The sequence below is a fragment of the Passer montanus genome, unplaced genomic scaffold (genome assembly GCF_014805655.1).
Source record: "Passer montanus isolate IOZ18808 unplaced genomic scaffold, ASM1480565v1 scaffold8, whole genome shotgun sequence".
Lineage (NCBI taxonomy): Eukaryota > Metazoa > Chordata > Aves > Passeriformes > Passeridae > Passer > Passer montanus.
This window is the reverse complement of record NW_024373256.1, coordinates 7,189,098-7,208,214: the sequence shown is the minus strand read 5'-3', so window position 1 is coordinate 7,208,214 and position 19,117 is coordinate 7,189,098. Positions and strand designations below refer to the sequence as shown.

Below are 19,117 nucleotides of genomic sequence, written 5' to 3'. Positions count from 1 at the left end.
CCCGCCCGGCCCCCGCCCCGCCGCGGCCCCTTCGCTCCCACGCCGCCCTCCGCGCAGCCCCTGCCCTCACACACCCGCGCCCGGCGGTCCCCCGCAGCGCCTTGCCTCAGCCGCCCCGCTCAACGCGGCCCCTGCCCTCACACACCCGGCTCGCTACACGCCCTCCCTCGCACGCCCCCCGCCGCCGCCCCGGCTCACCTTGCTGCAGGTCCTGCTGGTCGTACCAGGGCTCATCCTCGCGGATTTCGAACTCCTCCACCAGGCTGTCGGCCAGCATCGCGCCCCTTCCCCTCACGGGCGGCTGAGCCGGCGGCGCCCACCCCACGATGCCCCCTGCGCCGAACGGGGCAGAGCGCGTCGGCAGCCGCTCCCCGCCTCAGCAGCCGCCTCCGGCCATTGCCGAGCGGTTCCGGACTTTGCCGAACCTCTCCCCCTTCTGGCCGGGCTGCGCCGGCGGCAACGTGGCAGCTGCTGCTGCCGCCGCCCGCCCCCCGCCTCCCGCGATTCAAACACAGCACCCTCGCCTCGCCTCGCCGGCAGGCGGCCAATGGCGAGCCGCCCGCCGCACAGATCGAAAGGAGGATACACCAATCATAAGGCGAATTCATATCAAATGACCAATGAGAGCGAAGAGAGGGCGGGCTCGAGGCAGCCGCGCCCCGCCCCGCGGTGCGCAGCCTCCCGTCAGCCGAGGTGGGTCGGTGCCGCTGCAAGGGGCGGTGGTCGCCGGCGCTGAGGGATGCCGGCTGCGGCTTGTGGCGGAGGAGAGCTGGCGCAGGCCGGGGTGGGACAGTGCGACTTGGCGTAGGGAAAGCCGGGGCTCGTTGTTGCCCTGTGTTGGGAGCGCTGAGGAAAGAGCCCTGAGGAGGGGCCCGGCGTGGCGTTCAGGTGCGGGCCGCCTCTCCGCCGGAGTGCGGGAGGGCAGGGCGGAGCGGGGAGCCCGCGGTCCGAGAAGGGCTGGCTCCGTCCCCGCACCTCGCTCTCGCCTCTTCACCGCACAAAGCGGAGGGAGCCGTGTTTCCTGGCCAGGGACGTGCTGAGGAAAACGAGCGTAACTTCCCTATTGTTAGCAGGCGAGCCCTTCCAAAGGTGCCGTCCTGCGAGCCCCGCGCCCCGGCCCTCAGCGCTCGCAGCGGGCTCGGCCGGTGCCACGGCCCGGCTGGCTCTGTGAGCACCCCGAGTCTCCCCTCAGTGCCACCCTCGGGACTGGCAGAGCGTTTATTCTGGTTCCCGGCTTGGTGTGGTGCAGTCACGTCAGAAGGATGAGGAAGATGCGTGTGTCCGACCAGTCTGTCAGGGCTGTGAGCATTGCACAGCGGTTTGGGACCCAGAGCGGCAGAGCAGGATGGCACCCAGTGCGCCTCAGGCAACGTTTGCTGTTATCTCTCGGAATCCACTTTTCTTCTTTAGACTCTTGCTCTAATTTCTTTTAGCCGTTGTCATCCTGCTGTGGGAGAAACGCAGGTAGTGTCAGAGTACATCTCACTGGCCCGAACAGCTTGTTCTTTTCGGCCTCTGAGTTATTAAGACAGCTGTAACCACTAGAAATTTCTGAAACCGATCTGCCTTCTGTGAGTCACAAAATGTTCACCAGCGCTTTAACCTGCTCAATATAAAGGCTGACTATTAAGAAGAGGGAGGGGATGCTCATGCATGATTTCATTGTAGTGCTATTAAAGGGAACATCTGGGGAAGGAAGTGTGGTACCTCAACTTCTAATTGAACCTATTTCATGAACAAGGTGCATGACTAGATGTACCAATTAGGGTAGAGTTGTGTCAGATCCTGCATAGTACAATTACTCATGGTACTAGAGACCAGTTTGTGCATTGTTAGAAGATTTTTGTTGAAGAAATTTCAAATATCTTTCAGAATTTCTGAGAGAACCATTTTTTATTTCTGTCAGAAGGAATCAAGCCAAACAATTCAGAAATTACTGCCAGTAATGTTAGTGTGAAGCACTTTTATTCTTAGTACTTGTGAAATTTGAAGGAAAGTAAAGTTTCCCAATTCTCCATTTGGAAAACCTGTGCAGGGTGCTCCAGGTAGAAATAGAGGTGAAATGTCTGCCTTTCCAAAAGCCCTAATATCCACTATATAAATAATTTCATTAAGTATATTTATGAAGGCTCTAAAGAGCAAATGTGACACTTGCCAATAACATACTCATTGTAATGACTTTCATATTAATATCAAACTTATTTTTAAAAATAAACATTTCAATTGTACATCTTTTTCATAACCTTTTCCTTCATTTTAGGTTTCTCAGTAAAAGATTGTGAAACCAAACTTGCTGCAAAGATGCAAAAATTTTATCCCTTGAAAATGGTATTGTCTTAACAGGTGTAGAAAAAGAAGTTTGAAGGTACACATCATGGTCATTTTCAAATAGTTTAAAAAATCAGTCATATTCTCAGAAATAAATTGGCTTTAATAAAACAAATCCTAGGGTTCCAGTTGTTTGTCAGCTTGACTTTTTTCTTAGCTATGAAATGAAGTTACCTCCTCTTTGCATCATATTTCATACCACAGCATCATATGCAGAAGTGCATCCACACTTTATTTGCTCTTGAAGAGTTTGTTTCCCATGCTGGGGGATGGAGGAACTGCCTGCTCCATCTTCCCCAGTCCCACCTGCTTTGTGGCTTTTGTGTGCTCCTTGCCTGGTGATTGGGAAGTTCCTCCCTTCCTGCACAGCAGCCTCTCCTCAGCCTCCTGTAAAGCACAGGAAGGCTGGAAAGAGCCTTGGCTTTCATTTCCTGTTTCTGCCATGGTTATTTTTATGAGGAGTTCAGGGAGCTGCTTATAGAGCTGCTGATCAAGCAGATATTCAAAGTAGGTGTTTTGATGGACATGTGAAAATTGCATTTACGGTAAAATTGTTAATATGCAGAGGAGCAACGTGTGAGCTATTGGCATAAAGCAGGTTGTAAAGCTCTGCATAGGAAGGCTGAAATTTGAACTTGAGGTAGCAGACAGCTGCCTCCAACAGACGTAAAAATGAATAAAGCCTCAGTTAAAAAAACAGGTACCTGGGAGTAATTATGTATTGGGCTTATAGAATCAAGTATGGTCAAGGGCTAATTTTAGGTAGCTATTAAACAGCTTTAAAAGGTAGAGGTTCCCTGGAGCTGGCTCCTTTCATGGCATAGTTTACACCAAACATGCTAAGATAATTGATGGAAAAGATCAGCATCTTAAAAAGTTGTTGGCTGAATATCTGAATGGTAGATTAAAGAAATCTGTGTTCTTGGGCTGAATCTCTGCTATTTGGGCATAGATAAATGGTGTGTGTGCTGCTTGCTACATTTTATTTACATGCACCCTTCTATACCATGAAAATGTTAATTTAAAGGTGTTTTGTTTAAATTGTTTTATGGTTTATTAGGTGAAAATATTGTTTCCATGACTTCTTAACAATTAGTATTTTAAAACAGAAGGGCAAAACTTGGTATTTGTTTTGAAAGAAATACTCATCTACGTGCATGCTGCATTTGACATTCATAGCATTGGAATACATGAGAGGTTGAGTCACTTCATTCCAACACAGTCCATAATTTTAAGAATATACAGCTAGCAAGAAAGATCTAAAATGTATGCAATTACTTTGAACTCTACACCAATTGAGTGTTTGCAACAGCAGGTTTTTGAGTGGAGTCTGTACATCAGTTTTGGAAGGGTTTCTTTCAAATTTTTGTCTACTTGTTCCATTGACTTTTAAGTACTGATTATACTTAGAAATGTCACCTAATAACTTAGTATTTTGGGCTCAGTGTCTTATCACTCAGTAAAATGTGTTTCTGATTTTTATAAAAAGGAAGAATGGGAACATTTTCCTCCAATAGTACCTTTCTGCACCTCTGAAACAAGCAAATCCCCCATGTTATTTTAATTTGGAAAATTATTCTACTAATTGTTGTAATTCTCTTTTGTAACTTGAGGAAGAAGAGAGCTGTGCTCTTGGAAGATGAAGATTCTCTGGGGAATTCATGCTAATGCACTGGCATATTCTATGACTACCTTAGGTGCTGGAATGATGAACAGCATTTTTAATTTCTACTACGTTAAGCTCTTCCTAAACCAATACAAAATTTCAGAAACAGGATTTCATGTAGCACAGGTACTGTACAATGGGATATTTTGATTACCGTGTTGTGCTATGCGTCAGTGTTATTGCAACAAAGTGATCCTTTTAATGACAGATTAATTTTGGAATCATTGCAATTAATTAACTGTAAATTATCTTTTACTTTACTTAATCCATAAGCAATAGAACTTACACATAAAGCAGATCATTTGCAGTCTGTAGAATAAAAATCACCAGACTTAATTGCTGAAAAGATTTTTACATTTGATAGCTTGAAGTAATTTTCTAAACTGATTTTGTACCTCAGCTCCATAGATAAGTTTGACATTAGTGCTTTCCTATGAACTGTTTAAGTACTTAAATACTGCATTTATCCTGCAAGTCATTATCCATGTGAGTAACTCACATTGTAAATGGTCTCCTGAAAGTAATGGGCCAGCTCATGTTTTGAATTAACTTACTGTGAGAATAATATCTGAGCTTTGCAGGATGACAGCCCAGATATATAAGGTTTTGAAAGAGTGGAGTCTTAGAGACAGTTTCTTTCACATGTCGTTGGTCACCTAACTACTTCCTCAATCTTATTTTTTCAAAATTTCTATAAACCTATGAATACCCACAAGAATTTGTTTTAGAGTCTGTTTTGACTCTCAGTGGCTGTTACTAAGACCTAAGTAGCTGTACTAAGACTCTAAGACCTGTTCTACTCTGAGTAGCTTTTCTATGTTATGGTTGTGTTTGAGGGTCCCAGGACGAGGAGAGAGATGAGAATCTTGACTCCATGTTTCAGAAGGCTGATTTATTATATTGCGATATTATATTATATTAAAATGCTATACTAAAACTGTACTGAAAAGAATACAGAGAAAAGATCCATCCGAAGGCTAGAAAGAAAAGGCAGGGAATGAGTTACAGAATCCTGTGACTGCTCACAGCCTCAACACAGGTAGGTGGCTGTGATTGTTCATAAAGTAAAAACAATCCACATGGACCAGTCTAAGATGCACCTGTTGGTAAACAATGTCCAGACCACATTCCCCAGCCATCAGATAGTTAGATAATGTTAGTTATCTACGTAAACAATAGATAATTGTTTACATTTATTTTCTGAGGTTTCTCAGCTGGGAGAAAAACCCTAGCAAAGGATTTTTCAGAAAATATCATGGTGACACTATGTATTTATTTATTGTCAGAACTGAAGTTTCTTTTAAATAAATATGCTGTGTTTGCATAATCTCTGTAGAAGAATGCCAGTAGTGACAGATCCCCTTGCTCGCGGCAGGTCGTGTTCATGGTCTGGAACGCCATCAACGATCCCCTTTTCGGCTACTTTCAAGACAACTCGCGGCTGAAGTGCTGCGCCAGGCGCCAGTTCTCCATCTTGTACGGAGCCCCTCTGTACGGCCTGGCCTTCCTGCTGCCGTGGTTCCCCTGGAGGCACTACCAGGAGGGCGACTGGCTCTGCGGCCTGCACCTCGCCGTCGCGCTCTGCGCCTTCGACGGCCTGCTGACCTTCGTGCTGCTGGCGCAGTGCGCGCTCTTCGCCGAGAGCTGCAGCAGGCACGACAGCAGGCTCAGGCTCATCCAGTACAGCCAGGTGGCCACGCTGCTGGGCTCCAGCAGCGTTCTGTTCTGCGGGCTGGTTTCGGATAATATGGAAAATTTTGCTTATTTTCAGGCGTTCGCTGTTCTGGTCGCAGCGCTGGCCACAGCGTGTATGTGTTGTACAGGTAAATACAGCACAAGTCAGTATGAGCAGAGGGATGTTCATACAGAAGATGCTAATCTGGAAAACAGTGATGGAGCTTTCTCCCTGGCCTCAGTAGTTTCATTGACCAAACAGATCATGACAGAGAAGAACTTCCTGTGTTTTGTAACAATGAACTTCTTTCAAGTCTTCCACCTAGCCTTCTACAACAATTTTATGATGATCTTTGCGGATAATCTTATTCCTAAGGATGTCCTTTCTTCCTCAGTAAGAAGTATCATGTATGGAGCAGGTTTTATTTGTCCTCAGGTAGGCAGTCATATTTTATTTCTGAATATGAAAACCTGGTGTTTTAGTAGTTCACAGTATCCATTGAATGCTTGAAAAATGCTGTATTTGGCATAAGGCACTTTCCAAAATGAGTACTAAATCTCACTCCCCAGTGCTCTAGAAGAAGAAAGTACCTCAGTGCAGGCTGATCAAGTGTAAGAGGTAGAGAGAGCAGACAGGCTGGTGGAACATGTGTTTAAACCAATGTGAGACTTGAGTAGGCAAGGAATGAATGTTTTGTATCCTCCAGCACTTATCATACCTAAGCATGAAGGAATGAAAAACATGGCCAAGATCAAGCATTTCTAAAGCAAAATCTATAGAATTCTGAATTATTTTTTGGATTTGTTCTGTTTTCCAATGCTGTGTATTACAAATGAAAGACTAAGCTCTTCTTCAGGAAGTTTCTGAAATAAAATGCTCAAAATACCAGAAAAAAATTATAAAGTATGAAAGGCATTGTTAAAATATGTAGTATCTCAGTCATGGAAACCAAACAAATCTCTAAATAGCTGCTTTTGAAGAATAATACACTCCCATTTGTTTTGTTGATTGGTCTCTTGGTCAGCAGTATTTATGGGGAAGAGAGACATACTTTTAAGAGCCCAGTCAGGGATGAGGGGAGGAATAAGGAACTGAAAAGAGAAAGAGAGCCCAAAAGGGTAATGTGTGAAAACAAGCAGCAAAAGTATATTCCATAGAATAGAATATTCCATAGACCATACTTGTCTGCAGTAAATAAAACATTCCTCTGTTCATTGCCTTCTAACTTCTTTCTCTAGAACTTTAAAAACTTTCTCCGTGTTTCCCTGTTGGATGATGAAAGTTAGGGTACTCAAAATAGGAGTATCCTGACATCATAGGTGCTGATGGTGTTCAGAATTTTTTTTAAATCAGGCTGTTACATTCATTAAATTGTAATGAGTTTTGATAAGTAATATGTATAAGAAGAGAAATGAAAATGCAATTGGAATTCACAGCTCAATTTCAGTTCCCATTTGGGCTTTTGCCTATAAAACATACAGATCCTGAACATACCTTCTGTTCTATAACTATCTATAATTTTAACTTTTGTCCTTATCACGGCTTTAATAGTTTTGGGGTTTTCCCCTGTACCTCAGACAGTTAGGTAATGAACTTTGGAAATAAATTAGAAGCTACAGAAGTTAGGAAAGCTTAAATAATTTTACACTTGATATATAACAATCACTTTTATTGGTAAAATCAGTGTGACAGTGTGAAAAGAACAATCTTTCAGAAAATTCATCCCTCTCTGCTCCCCAGAGACTCTTTGTCTAGAAGGTCACTGAACCGTAGAGGGTTTGCTGTGACCTTATTTTTCTCAGGTTTTGTCCCTTTGAGCTCAAGATACAATAAGAGAATTCTCTGATGGCAATGTCCTGAACTTCACTTACTGGAAAAACACCCAACCCTTATAAATAAAGCTCCTTTTTAGGAGCTCTGCTTCAGTGGCCTGTACTAGAATTCAGCTTCTGACTTAGGTTCCTTCTAGTAGTGGATGTGAGGAACACAACCTGCCCACAAGGAAAATGTTGCTGTAACACAGACAAACAACTTTGAATTTGCATCATTGTTAGTATTTTCTTTACAAACACACAGTCTTAAAGACGTGCAAGTAGTGAGGAATTTTCTCAGTCATAAGTACTTCCTGAGACAGGGTTATTTTGCAATTACAGAGAGACAGGAACATGGTGTTTACAATAGCAGGCATTACATGATCCCTGAGTATTTCTAGTGGAGGCACTTTTCAGCAAAATCCCTGAAAACAGCCAGGGGGAGGAGTATGTTTTAAATTTCTTATAACAAGCTATTTTTCTTATACCACCTTTCCAGATTTGTTTTACCTCCCTGATCAAGTAGAAATCTTGAGCTTTTTGTACAATAGCATTTGCCATGGTAATCTTTGTCTGACCGTAGCATCCTGCTTTTATTTGTCATGTTAAAGCAGTTCAGTGTGGGAACAATTGTACAAGGGAAATTCTTTCCTGTTCTTCATGTGAATATTACACAGTTCATCTCTGTAACACACAAGAAAGGAGAAAATGTGGATCTTTATACAGATCCACAGATCTTTTGTGTATATTTGTGACAGAGATGAGGACCATGTACATGTAGATGGTGACAAAGGCCCATATAATAAAAATAACATAATTCATTGCAGAATGCCCTATTGAAACTGAAAAGTGAGGAACAATGAAGAACTTAAATTTTGTTCATACTATAATCAGCACTTAATATAATTTTCAGCACTTAATAAATTAATATTGAGTTAACCAGTCACTAGATTCTCAGAATCTACTCCTTGCCAAGAGTGGCAAAATTAAAACTCAGCCATGACAAGCACTGGCCTCTGCATTTCTCTGCTTGCTAGTAAAGCCTCTAACTTGCTTAGTCAAAGCTGTCCTGGTGAGCTTGCTTTGACAACTTAAAAATCATGCTTGATTTCTATAAATGTCAATGAAAATAGTAATGTTAATGAAAAAGCAATTGCTGGAAATACATATTTTCAGCAGTTACATGGCAAGATGCTTGATTTACAGTTACCATACTGCAAAGGTAATACTTTAAGGGATGTCAGAAGTAAAGATCATGGCATTAAATAATATATAATATAAAAACTATTAAATAATAGTTAGGCATTCTGGGGAACTGTTTCCCTCAGGATATTGCAGTTCTCAGTGGCTAGTTTTTGAGTGAAAGGATGCTGTACCCAGTAGAAGTGGCATAGAATGAGCCAGTAGAGAATTGTCTTTGTTCAGTTTCTGGGTTTTTTTTTTTATTTTGTTGAATATACCTTCTTAGAAAGGATCATTGTTTGGTTTTTCTTTTCTTTAAAGGGTATTAATTATGTCAGGTCTGTGTTTTATAGCTCTCCTGAGGCTGAGACACTGTACTGTACCTTTTCATCCTATATGTGTATGAATTATCTTTTCAGTGCCTTGTTCTTCTCAGTCATGCTTCGTTGAAGAAGTTTGGTTATTACAGAATCATCTTGTTTTCCTTTTACTATGAAGGAGTAGCTGCTGCTGTCATGTGTCTTCTAGGGCAAGAACACTATTATCTGCTGGCATTTTATGTCACAACAAACATGTGAGTAAATCCATCCCCTGTCCATAGACACAGCTGAAATACTTCTGATAGAGTAGATACTTGTTTTTATTACCATGAAGATTCTGCCTCTGCTTTCATGGTTTTCATTCTGTTTCACTTACCAGAAAAGTTGAAACTCCAGTTACAGCTTTTCTTTTCTTTTCTTTTATTTTTTTCTGGCTTTCATTTTATTTTGTTTCAGCTTTTATTTTCTGCTTGAAATAAAAACAGTCTAAAATGCAAAACAGCAATTATGGTTTGCAGGCACATGCCTCCAGTCACTTCAACCTGAGATGCAAGGGAGGAGAATCTCATGTTTTCCACAGACAGGGAAGAGCTCAGCAGAGAAAAGAGTCTCTCTCCCCAGGGACTGTTTGCTAGGAAAGCCCAGACCTCCCCCTGTGTTGCAGGAACACTTGTGTGCTGCACTGCAGGCAGACAGGGCTAACTCAGGTGTCTGTTAAACAGCACTGAGCCCATTCCCTCTGGTGCTCAGTGGTAAGATGCCAAGCTGGAGTATTTTCACATAAATACATAATGATACATGGAAAACCTTATTTCAAGATAAAGAGCTGTTTGTATCAGAATACTGTTACAGCTGTTTGTTTTTATTTCTTCATGTTCTCTTTCATTGTTGTCTTTCTCCATGTTCTTTCCTTTCCCCTTTTTCTTCATCTTTCCCTCCCCACCCCATTTTCTTTCTTATTTTCAGTATTGCAGTCGTGGGCTACTCTAACACTGAATTGTGTGAACAGTAAATTGAATTTTGTTATCTGCATGTTTTAAATGATGAAGATGTGCTTTGATTTCTCCAAGAAAAAATTCTGAGGTACCTAAAGACTGTATATTTAAAGAGCTAGTTGTTCAAACTACCTTGTTAGTAAAACCTCATCCTACCCCAAATTTAATGACACAGCAATTGTAATATTTTAGTTTATTGTTTCATTTGGCTATTTGTTAACAATCAGTTTTGTATGTTTGTGTTTCTGTGTGTCTGTGCATATCTGTATACATCTACATACACTGTAAATACAGATCTAGGAATGCATGTAAACTATTCTTTCTATTCTAATTCTTCCACCTTGAAGTTTATCTTCCACATGGTCTTTTCCAGACTTCAAGAGCAAATTTTCAATTTCCCCTTTTTCTGTGGTGTTTCTTTTGTCCTGATCATTTAAAATGACATTTACTGATAATGTTAAATTTATTGTCAGAGTGTTCATAACCTTTTACACCAATGTCCAGGAAAAAAAGAAGAAAACCCCCCACTTGTAGGTTTGCATATTGATTTCTAATTCTCAACTAAGAACAGATCTGGTAATGCTTTCGTGTTTTAAGGAACATCTCAGCTTTGTGTGTTTGCAGAATATCTGTGTTGGTGTGTTTGAATGTCAGTTACAATTTCGTTATAAAGTGAATATAAGCACTGTGAACATCTTCAATATTTTGTTTTTCTTTAGGGTAATTGTGCAAGCTTCATTTAGCTTGTTCAATTTGCCTTTGGCAGATATTGTTGATGCAGATTTAATAAAGCACAAGAGGAGGTATGTCAGTCATTACAGTTTTTTTGAACATGCTGTTTGCCTTGTTACTCTTTGGTAATAAATTATGTCAAAGTAAAGACAGCAAATGATCTGGGATCCTTGATACAGAGGTGCTTTTTGTGAAAGCAGTGTAACATAACATGAAGATCAGAACTTGAGTAAAGTTTCCTGCAGTTACTTCAGTAGAGTCATTTAAACAGATTATTAGGTCATTTCTCTTTTTTCTCATACTATAATATAAGCCAAGTCCTTCCAATTTGTGTGGCTTTACTTTTGCTAGCTTCAAGTGAATTACTTTGTAACCAGGTACATCTATAATCATGTATGGAATTTTCTGAATGAGGCTTTCCAAGATGGAAAAGGTGTTAAGAAAGCTTTGCCTATGCCAGGTGAAATGCAGGTTTCAAAGTCTAACTGGTTCCTTTATCTCCCTGAAATAAAAGTGATAAAACCTGCTGCAGAACAGCATATTGCAGCTCACTGATCTTTTGGATTTTTATCAAAGTGCACATAACTTCCTGTTGGTTCAATCAATTGTTATGTAAGTGTAGATTGGCTCCTGTTAAAGAACTTGCCCCTCAAATGCAAGATCTGTTGCTTTCATGGGAAAAAAAAATGCCTCATTTTCTGGCCTGTGCATGCAAAATCTTCAGTTGTAATTAATTCTCCATGCACTGTTCAGTCTAACCTAACTTCAATAATTACTCAAAGTGCACAAAGTTGAATTTAAGTAGAGTCACTTCAGAATTAGGGCCAAGCTGTGTCTATGTATATATGTGTGTATATGTATTTTTATATATATATACTCATACACACAGCCCATAGAGGTTTGTAACTTTTAATTTCCAAAAAATTTTAAATTTCATTATGAGAGTAGATCTGTTTGCTATAATGTGTGAACTAGATAAATCCAAGGATCATGACACTTATCATTTGCATATTAACAGGATTTCAAGCTTTTTAAAATCACAGTTGTAATTAATACACTAATAAGTTTGTGCTGTGCAATAATTTGTTTTTTCCCCAAATATTTTAGATTGCCACTTTCCTCTATGGTTTTTGGTACCAATGCTTTATTTACCAAGCCTGCCCAATCTTTGGCTCCAATGGTTGTGGTTACAATACTAAATCATTATGGATATTATAACCTGAATAATGTACCTGGTCGTCCTGATATAAGGTGAGTTCAAAAGAGATACTTTAAATCTTAGAAAATAACGTGAAATACTCCTGTAATCTAAAAATAAAATTGATCAGGAATTTGTTTGCATCAAATGCACTTCAAAAACATAAACATTTTAAAATACTTATCAGTTGTTTTTGTCTGTGTAGAAGTACAAATGTTTGTTAAAGAGTAAATAATTTATTAAACAATATACTTGAGGATATCTACCTAATTTTGAAAAGCAAAGGATACCTTTCATCCCCTGGCTTTTTGCAATAAAGGAAGAAAATGTTTGAGATCACCTAATGGCTCAAATTAAGATACATGTTGTCCTGACATCTGAATTTTGTTTACCTCATAAACCACTTCCTTAAATATATAATATAAAATGTTAAATATATAATATGAAATGTTAATCAAATTTTTTTTGAGAGAGAAAGCAGTACAATCACTGGAGGGAGAGACTTTTCCTCGAGTAAGAGTGTATCATTTTGGCTCCAGTACTCCTTACCATTCTAATGCTAATGCTTGCATTTCAGTCCCTGGAGACCTTAATACAGCATAAAGCTGTGGTTGCTGGTTAGTTGGACATGTGTGGGCTTTTATAAAAATAAATGAACAGGGAATAACCACACTGAAAGGGTCACAGGCTGCATTTATGACCATCAGGAGGAAGTGGCAACATAAGGAATAACTGAAGTCAGGGCTAAATGGAAAATTCAGTCCTGAGTAGGATTTACTTGAGGAAACAACATGAATATCCTGGGAGGTACATAGCTCTCCTAAACTTTCAGTAAAAACCTAAAGGAACAGATAAACACAATTTTATATGAACTTTATAGCTCCTGAGGGAGAGAGGTCTGGTTGTGTGTCACCTAAGGTTAGGAGAACATTCCATATTTGAGGAATTTTCTAAAAAAATCTATGAGGACAAGCATGACATAAAAGAACAACAGGTGCTCTTCAGAAAAGCATCCAGACAGAAGCAAAGGCAGCTTAAGTTGAGAACAGCTTATTTTAATGCATTCTGTAGATAGCCAGTGAGATGATGTGAGGAGGACATGAACTTCATTATAATGTCAAATAAGATGAGTGATTTTTGCAGAAGAACTGGATGTGGATGTGAGAGGGCTGAATATATTCATCTTGATGATTCAGGGAAATTCAGATTTGAAACATAAAAACTGCAGTTCTGATCCCTTTCAATCAGAGAAATGATCCCTTTGTGGATGGATTTTAAATCACAGAAGTCATAAATCTTTTTTGCCTGGTAAATAGCCCCTGGACTATAGCAACAATAAATTTATGATATAGAGGTTGAAATACTTGGAATGCTCAGTCTATAAATCCTGTGTTTTCACTTGAGTCATGCTGAAATCTTATTTATTTCACTAGGGCCAGGAATAGCATAAAACATACAAAGCTGTGATTAGTGAATCAGAGCACCTGAAATATGTTTCTCTTGCCCATCCTTTCAAAAATAATTTCTTAAATATGAAGCAGTTTGCCTGTGTTTCCTGTATATGTAGTGTGTGAATGGGTTTTCCTTTGCTTGCAAATTGGGGTACAGGGTTGATACACAATCCATGAAGACCAGAAAGATCAAAGTTGTTTCTAGGGAGTCAGTTTGCCCTTGGCACTGTTCTCAGACCATTGACTGAGCTAAAATTACTTATATATATATATATATAAAAAACCTATTTGCTGATCTCATATTTCAGCCATAGGCAGACAGTTAAAATACTCTTGCCCCAGGACAAAGTTGTTTGAGGACAAACAGAAATTAAATATTAGAGATTGTTTAAAAGACACCCAAACTGTTTTGGGGAAAAGAAAGCTTTTCACACATGTGAATTGTATAAAATGAAGTATTATGACCCATGCCAATATAATCTCAGCTCTGTCCTTCCTCCTTCTCCAAAGCTGGCAATATCTATTAAGTGCTTTGGAAAGCATGTGCTTTATTAGGTGTAGTGGCAGTGAATTGTGAAGATAGCACAGAGGACCCTTATTCTGCATTAAAAAAATGTTTGGGCCCTGAATAAATATGTCTGAAGAGTTTCCAGCAATGTTGTTTACTGGGACAAGGCAGAATATGCAGACTATACACTATTTGTTGCATTCTGAATTATTTTTATTAATTTATTTTACTAATAATTATTACTTTTTCTTGAACTGAGAGTTAAACTGTAGCAGCAATGATGGAGCAGCTAATCTTGGAAAGCTCCAGGCACAGTAAGGACAATAAAATCATCAGTAATAGCCAGCATGGCTCCACCAAGGGGAAGTGATGCTCGACCAACTTGCTAAACTTCTGCAGTTAAATGGCTTGCCTGGTGGGCAGGGGAAGGCAGGGGAGATTGCCTGCCTGGGCTGCATTCCTGGTGACCAGGATGATGGGGCAGGATGGAGCCTCAGGAAGTTTGGGGGTGACACAAAGCTGGGGCTGTGTGCACAGAGGGTCACACTGCCACTGTGGGATCTCAGCAGGCTGGAGATTGGGCTGGAATTAGGCAAAGTCCTGCAGCAGGGCAGGGCTGATCCTTCCCCTCTGCTCACACGCTGTGCCACATCCTTAGGAAGTGTGGTTACTGCACAGAAGTTAAGCACTTTGTCATGGAAAGTGGTTTTAATATCTTTAAAATTTGAAATGGAGTGTCCTGATTTTTCCATTCTTCCATCATCATAGCAAAGCAGTGCATGCCCTTTATGACTTGTTCTGGTTTGGGTTGGTTTTTTTTGGGGGTTTGTTTTTTTTTTGGTTTTTTTTTTTTTTTTTTTTTTAGTTTGGCTTGATTTTTTTTACTTTGCCATGGAAAAGATGCCTAGTTTAAAACCTCCCTCTTCTGGAGAGCCACTGCAACTACCACCAGCTTCTCTTGAGAGTGCTTTTCAGATTCATTCTTCAGAATGAAGTTATTTGGCAGCAATTCTTCATTATTTATTGAAGGCACTTTAAACTGTTAATGCTTTCATATTGAATACTGAACTACCTGACATTCTGTTCAGAGTGATTTTAGGGCTGTTTGGGGAAACAATATATGTTTTATTCCTGTGTGTGCAAAAAAAAAAGGGTAGATGTGGAAATTTCTGAAGTTACTTGTTCAGCTGTAATTGTGATAAAATTCATGATCTGCTCTTGATTTATCCCAGTCCTTAATGAAATGTTTTCCCATTCCTTGTTTGTGTATTATATTTTTTCATAATTCCCTCAATAACTTAAGGTTTTACAGTACAATAGGTAATATCATTTTCTTAAATCAGCATCGTCCCACTGAAACCAAATCAGGATTGCACAGTGTGAGTGATTTTGCAGATGTTCTTTGTGTAAAGATGGAATCATGTTAGCACTGAAAACTGCAATCCTCTTTAGTGTGCAGAGCAGGCCAAATGCAAGCCCCAGCATCCTGTTAGCTGTGTCTGAGCCCTGTTCCATCCTTAGGTGGTTATGAATGTGTCTGTGGCTCCCTGCTGGCACTGCTCCTGCAGTCCCGGGGCAGCTGTGCCAGAGCTGTGCACGACGTGGGCTCCTGGGCTGGAGGTGCACTGGAAATGCACTTGGACACAGGCCAGTAAACAACTCCAAATGGTAAATTATTGTCACTGCCAATAAACATTGGCTGTGGACCAGTGGCCTGCTAGTGAACATTTCCAGCCACAAATGCAATTGCCCGAGTGATTGAGTGATTCACTTGTGAGCCTGTGGGCTTTTGTTTTCTCGTGTAGCATTAGCATGTACATGGTTTGAGATAAACTGTGCTCATTTAGGAGCCTGTGTCTGTACTAAGGACAGAATCTGGGCTTTGTTGGAGCTTGCAAACATTTTTTCTGTTAAACTGAGTGAGACATGAGTTGATTTTTTCATGATTCAGAGGAGCTCTTCGGTTTTATTCAGAAAGCTGCGCAAGGTTTGGGGGATTTTTCACAGATTTTAGGTTTTTTGGACCATGTCCATAGCTGTTCTGTGAGTCTCTTATCTCATCCATGAATGCTAAGGAAAAAAATTAGAAAGGAACATAAACTGCCTCATGGAGAGAAAGTTCACTTAGGGGCTGTTTCTCAGCTTGAGTTGACTTTCCTGATATTTAAGTAATTAGAATCCCATAATTAACAGAATGCAAGTAGATAATGATTCCTACTAGATGAATGCCAAAATGCATGCTTTGAGCTGTCAGAAACCATACTGCTCATAAAAGGGAGCTCATTTAATTCCTGTATTTTCTTGCTTCATTCATATCTGCTGATGCTTTTATTTATTTTTCATTAGAGAATATTTAAATGAGGAAATACCATGCATTCATTACATAAAAAGAAAACTAGTGTTGATTTCACATTTATTTTTTCTCTGGCTTATATTATCTTGTAATCACTTATTTTAAAACCAAATGAAATAAGGCATGATATTTCAAATGGCCCTTGAAACCACACCTGAATTTTGTGCAATTATCATTACTTTTATCTAGCATTCAGCATCTAAGACATCACACTATGTGGGTAATTAGAGCACACAGATTTCAACTCAAATAAATTAATTTCATGTTCAAATGTTTGCTTCCATTTTCTACTTTTCTTTCTCTTCCAAATTTTACTAAATCTTTTTTGGATGCTCTGTTCTGTAATTGGATGAAATTTGCTTAAATTGATTTCTATATTACATAATCAGGAAAGTGGTGAACTGGATTTCTTAGGTTATATTAAAATTAACTCTTTCTGTGCTAATTGTCTGAATTCCTCCCACCTAGAGAAAACAATATATAATACATATCTGTATGTAGAATTACAAAATACACAAGATATTTCTATTTATTTTACTTAGAATTGACTGTACAATAGCATGTCTATGTGTTTATAATGAGAATGATTTAAAAATAACTCGTTTAGTGACCATGGAAGTTACTCTTCATATTGAAAGCTGTGTTCTCATTTGTTTCAGCAGGTCATTTTTAGATCTGCATGATGCCATGTTCTACCTGGTCTGTCTGGTTCCCCTCTGCATTGCAGTCCTACAGATCCTGACCTGGACTCCCTTTTCCATCCAGAGCAGCCACCTGGCAGCTCCACAGTGAATGTGGAGCCAGTGGTCAGTGCATCTCCTGCTGAACCACAAGAGAGTTCAGGAAGTTTTTCATGTGAGAAAGCAAAATTGCAAGGGTGAAACACAGTTTGAGCTGTTTCATTCAGTCTCTATAGACTGTGACTCACATTCAGCCTTAATGCTGAGCCTACACAAGTTTTTCCTAGTTCAGTTGCTTTCTGTTAATGGTTTTTTTCCTTAATTACTTTATTTAAAGTAATTTCTGGTATATATGATTCCTGTTAACTCATTTGAAGAAAGGATATGGCAGATCAGGGAAAGGGATCCCCACCCAGCACCTGGAATTCAAGGGAACTGTATTTTTTCAGGCCTACTGGTGGATTAATTTTGCCATACTGATGAAATGACAGATCTCTGAAGGTAATCTGGAAGATCCCAGTGGACATCCCTCATGAATGGCAGGGAGATAAAAATTTAGATGCTGTCTAGCTGGCCAGTATCAAGACAGATCTGACAGCTACCGAGGGAAGATCCAAGAGAAATTAACTACTCTGTGAAAGTCTGTGTAAGGCTAAAGAAGAAAAGGATTCAGGTGCTGTTCAGTGTTGCTCAGTATGGGAAAAGCTCAGTAAGTCCTCACTGGCTTTCAGAATCTCTGGTTGGTGGAAGGTCAGTGCAGTTTTTTGGCTTTAAATGGGAAAATAATTTTGAAGGTATCCTAAAGCTAGTGCCTCATACAGAATGTCATCGTGGCAAGGACTGCATTAGTCTGTGGATATAGGGTTCAGCTCTGGAACAAATGCAGGCACACACAGTTACTGAACCAAGCTCTGCCTGTTCACTGCTGTTACTTTGGTTACCTCATTTGGTGTGTGACTATTTAAATTAATTTCTGAATCATCAAGTTGAAGTTAGTTAATTTCTGATTAATTCTTATCAGTTAAGATTTTAAATGAATCCTGTGATTTTTATAAAATAAAGGGGTTTTGACCAAAATTTAGAAACATTGAGTCCTCTCTTCATTTCACACATTGTAATGGTAAGACCATGGTGTAATTGTGCACTGATAAATACCTTTAGTGTAATACAATCACTGCATTTTTGCATGTTGTTTTGCCTCGACAAACACAGTTTTAGTAGCACCTTTCTTAGGGAGTGCCACTTGAAAGTACAAGAGCATTTTGTGGATCCCAGTTTGAAAAGGCTGAGCAAGCTGATTTTCAAGGCTCTACACTTATTGTGACAGGTATCTTGGAAGAAAAAGGAGTGTAAGAAATGGTTTTGCATTTTGGTGGACAGCAGCATAACTTAATGAAGAAGTTTGAGATTTGAAATACCACAGTTGAAAAAACATTCATTTGTGTCTCAGCTTTTACATTTTCAAAGTAGAAATAACATCATTTCCTTGCCTTTTTTGAAGTGTGAAGTGCTTTCAAGGCGATGAATGAAAAAGAGGTAGATCATCATTAAATATTTAGAAATCCAAATGAATCCTTTGATAGAAATATGAAGATTTATGTTAAAGTGTAAGAAGCCAGCACTGTGGTGAAGTTTGAAGTTGCCTTATCTGGTTTTTATCTGTCTTGTCAGAGAGGCTGTTGCCCATTTGCATTGTGCATGCTGACAGTATTATGTGATGCACATACAGCATCACTTGTGTAAATGCTCTGTGGACAGGTAAATACAAATACCAGAGCAGATACAGCCTGTGTGTTCGGGTTTTGAATTTGAAAAGGTTTCCTGCATTGTATGTATTTATTTCATGTCTGAAAGGCAGGAGCAGAAGTCAAAGGAATTTAAGTTAACACAATCTTTGATTCACTATATGAAACAGTCTTCTCCCTGAGAGTTCCTTTAAAATGGTAATAACATTAAATAGTCTCTTTTTCATTTATTGTTTCTGTATTTCCTAAATTTCCCATGTTTATCCTATCTTCATAGAATATATATTTTAACATATACAGTAAAATAACATTATTGTACCATAAACAGGGTTTGTTAGGTGACTGTGTTAGTTATTTCTAATATTAAGTTACTAGAATATAGTGTACAACTGGAAGACTACCATGCTATACAGCAGGAAATCTAAGAAGTGGTTTTAAGAGTCAAAATTACATCAAGAATTCATTGAAATCAT

General features: G+C 39.5%; 2 protein-coding genes across 5 annotated transcripts in view; one reads left to right on the top strand and one right to left on the bottom strand.

Annotated features, from left to right (window-relative positions):
• The window catches only part of CDR2 (cerebellar degeneration related protein 2), a 15,305-nt gene extending 14,862 nt beyond the window's left edge, over window positions 1-443 (bottom strand). Inside the window, exon 1 of the mRNA XM_039731997.1 lies at window positions 199-443. Within this exon, the coding sequence (XP_039587931.1) occupies window positions 199-277 (79 nt within the window). The 5' untranslated portion in view covers window positions 278-443. The remainder of the gene's footprint in view (window positions 1-198) is intronic.
• Window positions 444-570: 127 nt separating this feature from the next.
• LOC120513046 (transmembrane protein 180-like) lies at window positions 571-17,984 on the top strand. Of its 4 annotated transcripts, none has more exons than XM_039731994.1 (7): window positions 571-888; window positions 3,942-4,120; window positions 5,370-6,104; window positions 9,082-9,236; window positions 10,697-10,780; window positions 11,817-11,960; window positions 16,882-17,984. In XM_039731994.1, exons 1-7 carry the CDS (start codon window positions 621-623, stop codon window positions 17,009-17,011), a joined length of 1,695 nt encoding a protein of 564 aa, XP_039587928.1. In that variant the 5' UTR covers window positions 571-620; the 3' UTR covers window positions 17,012-17,984. The 4 variants fall into 4 exon arrangements, with proteins under 4 accessions (XP_039587928.1, XP_039587927.1, XP_039587930.1 ...); XM_039731993.1 differs by having other exon boundaries at window positions 16,879-17,984; XM_039731996.1 differs by having other exon boundaries at window positions 748-1,464; window positions 3,946-4,120; window positions 16,879-17,011.
• The last annotated feature ends 1,133 nt before the right edge of the window (window positions 17,985-19,117 follow it).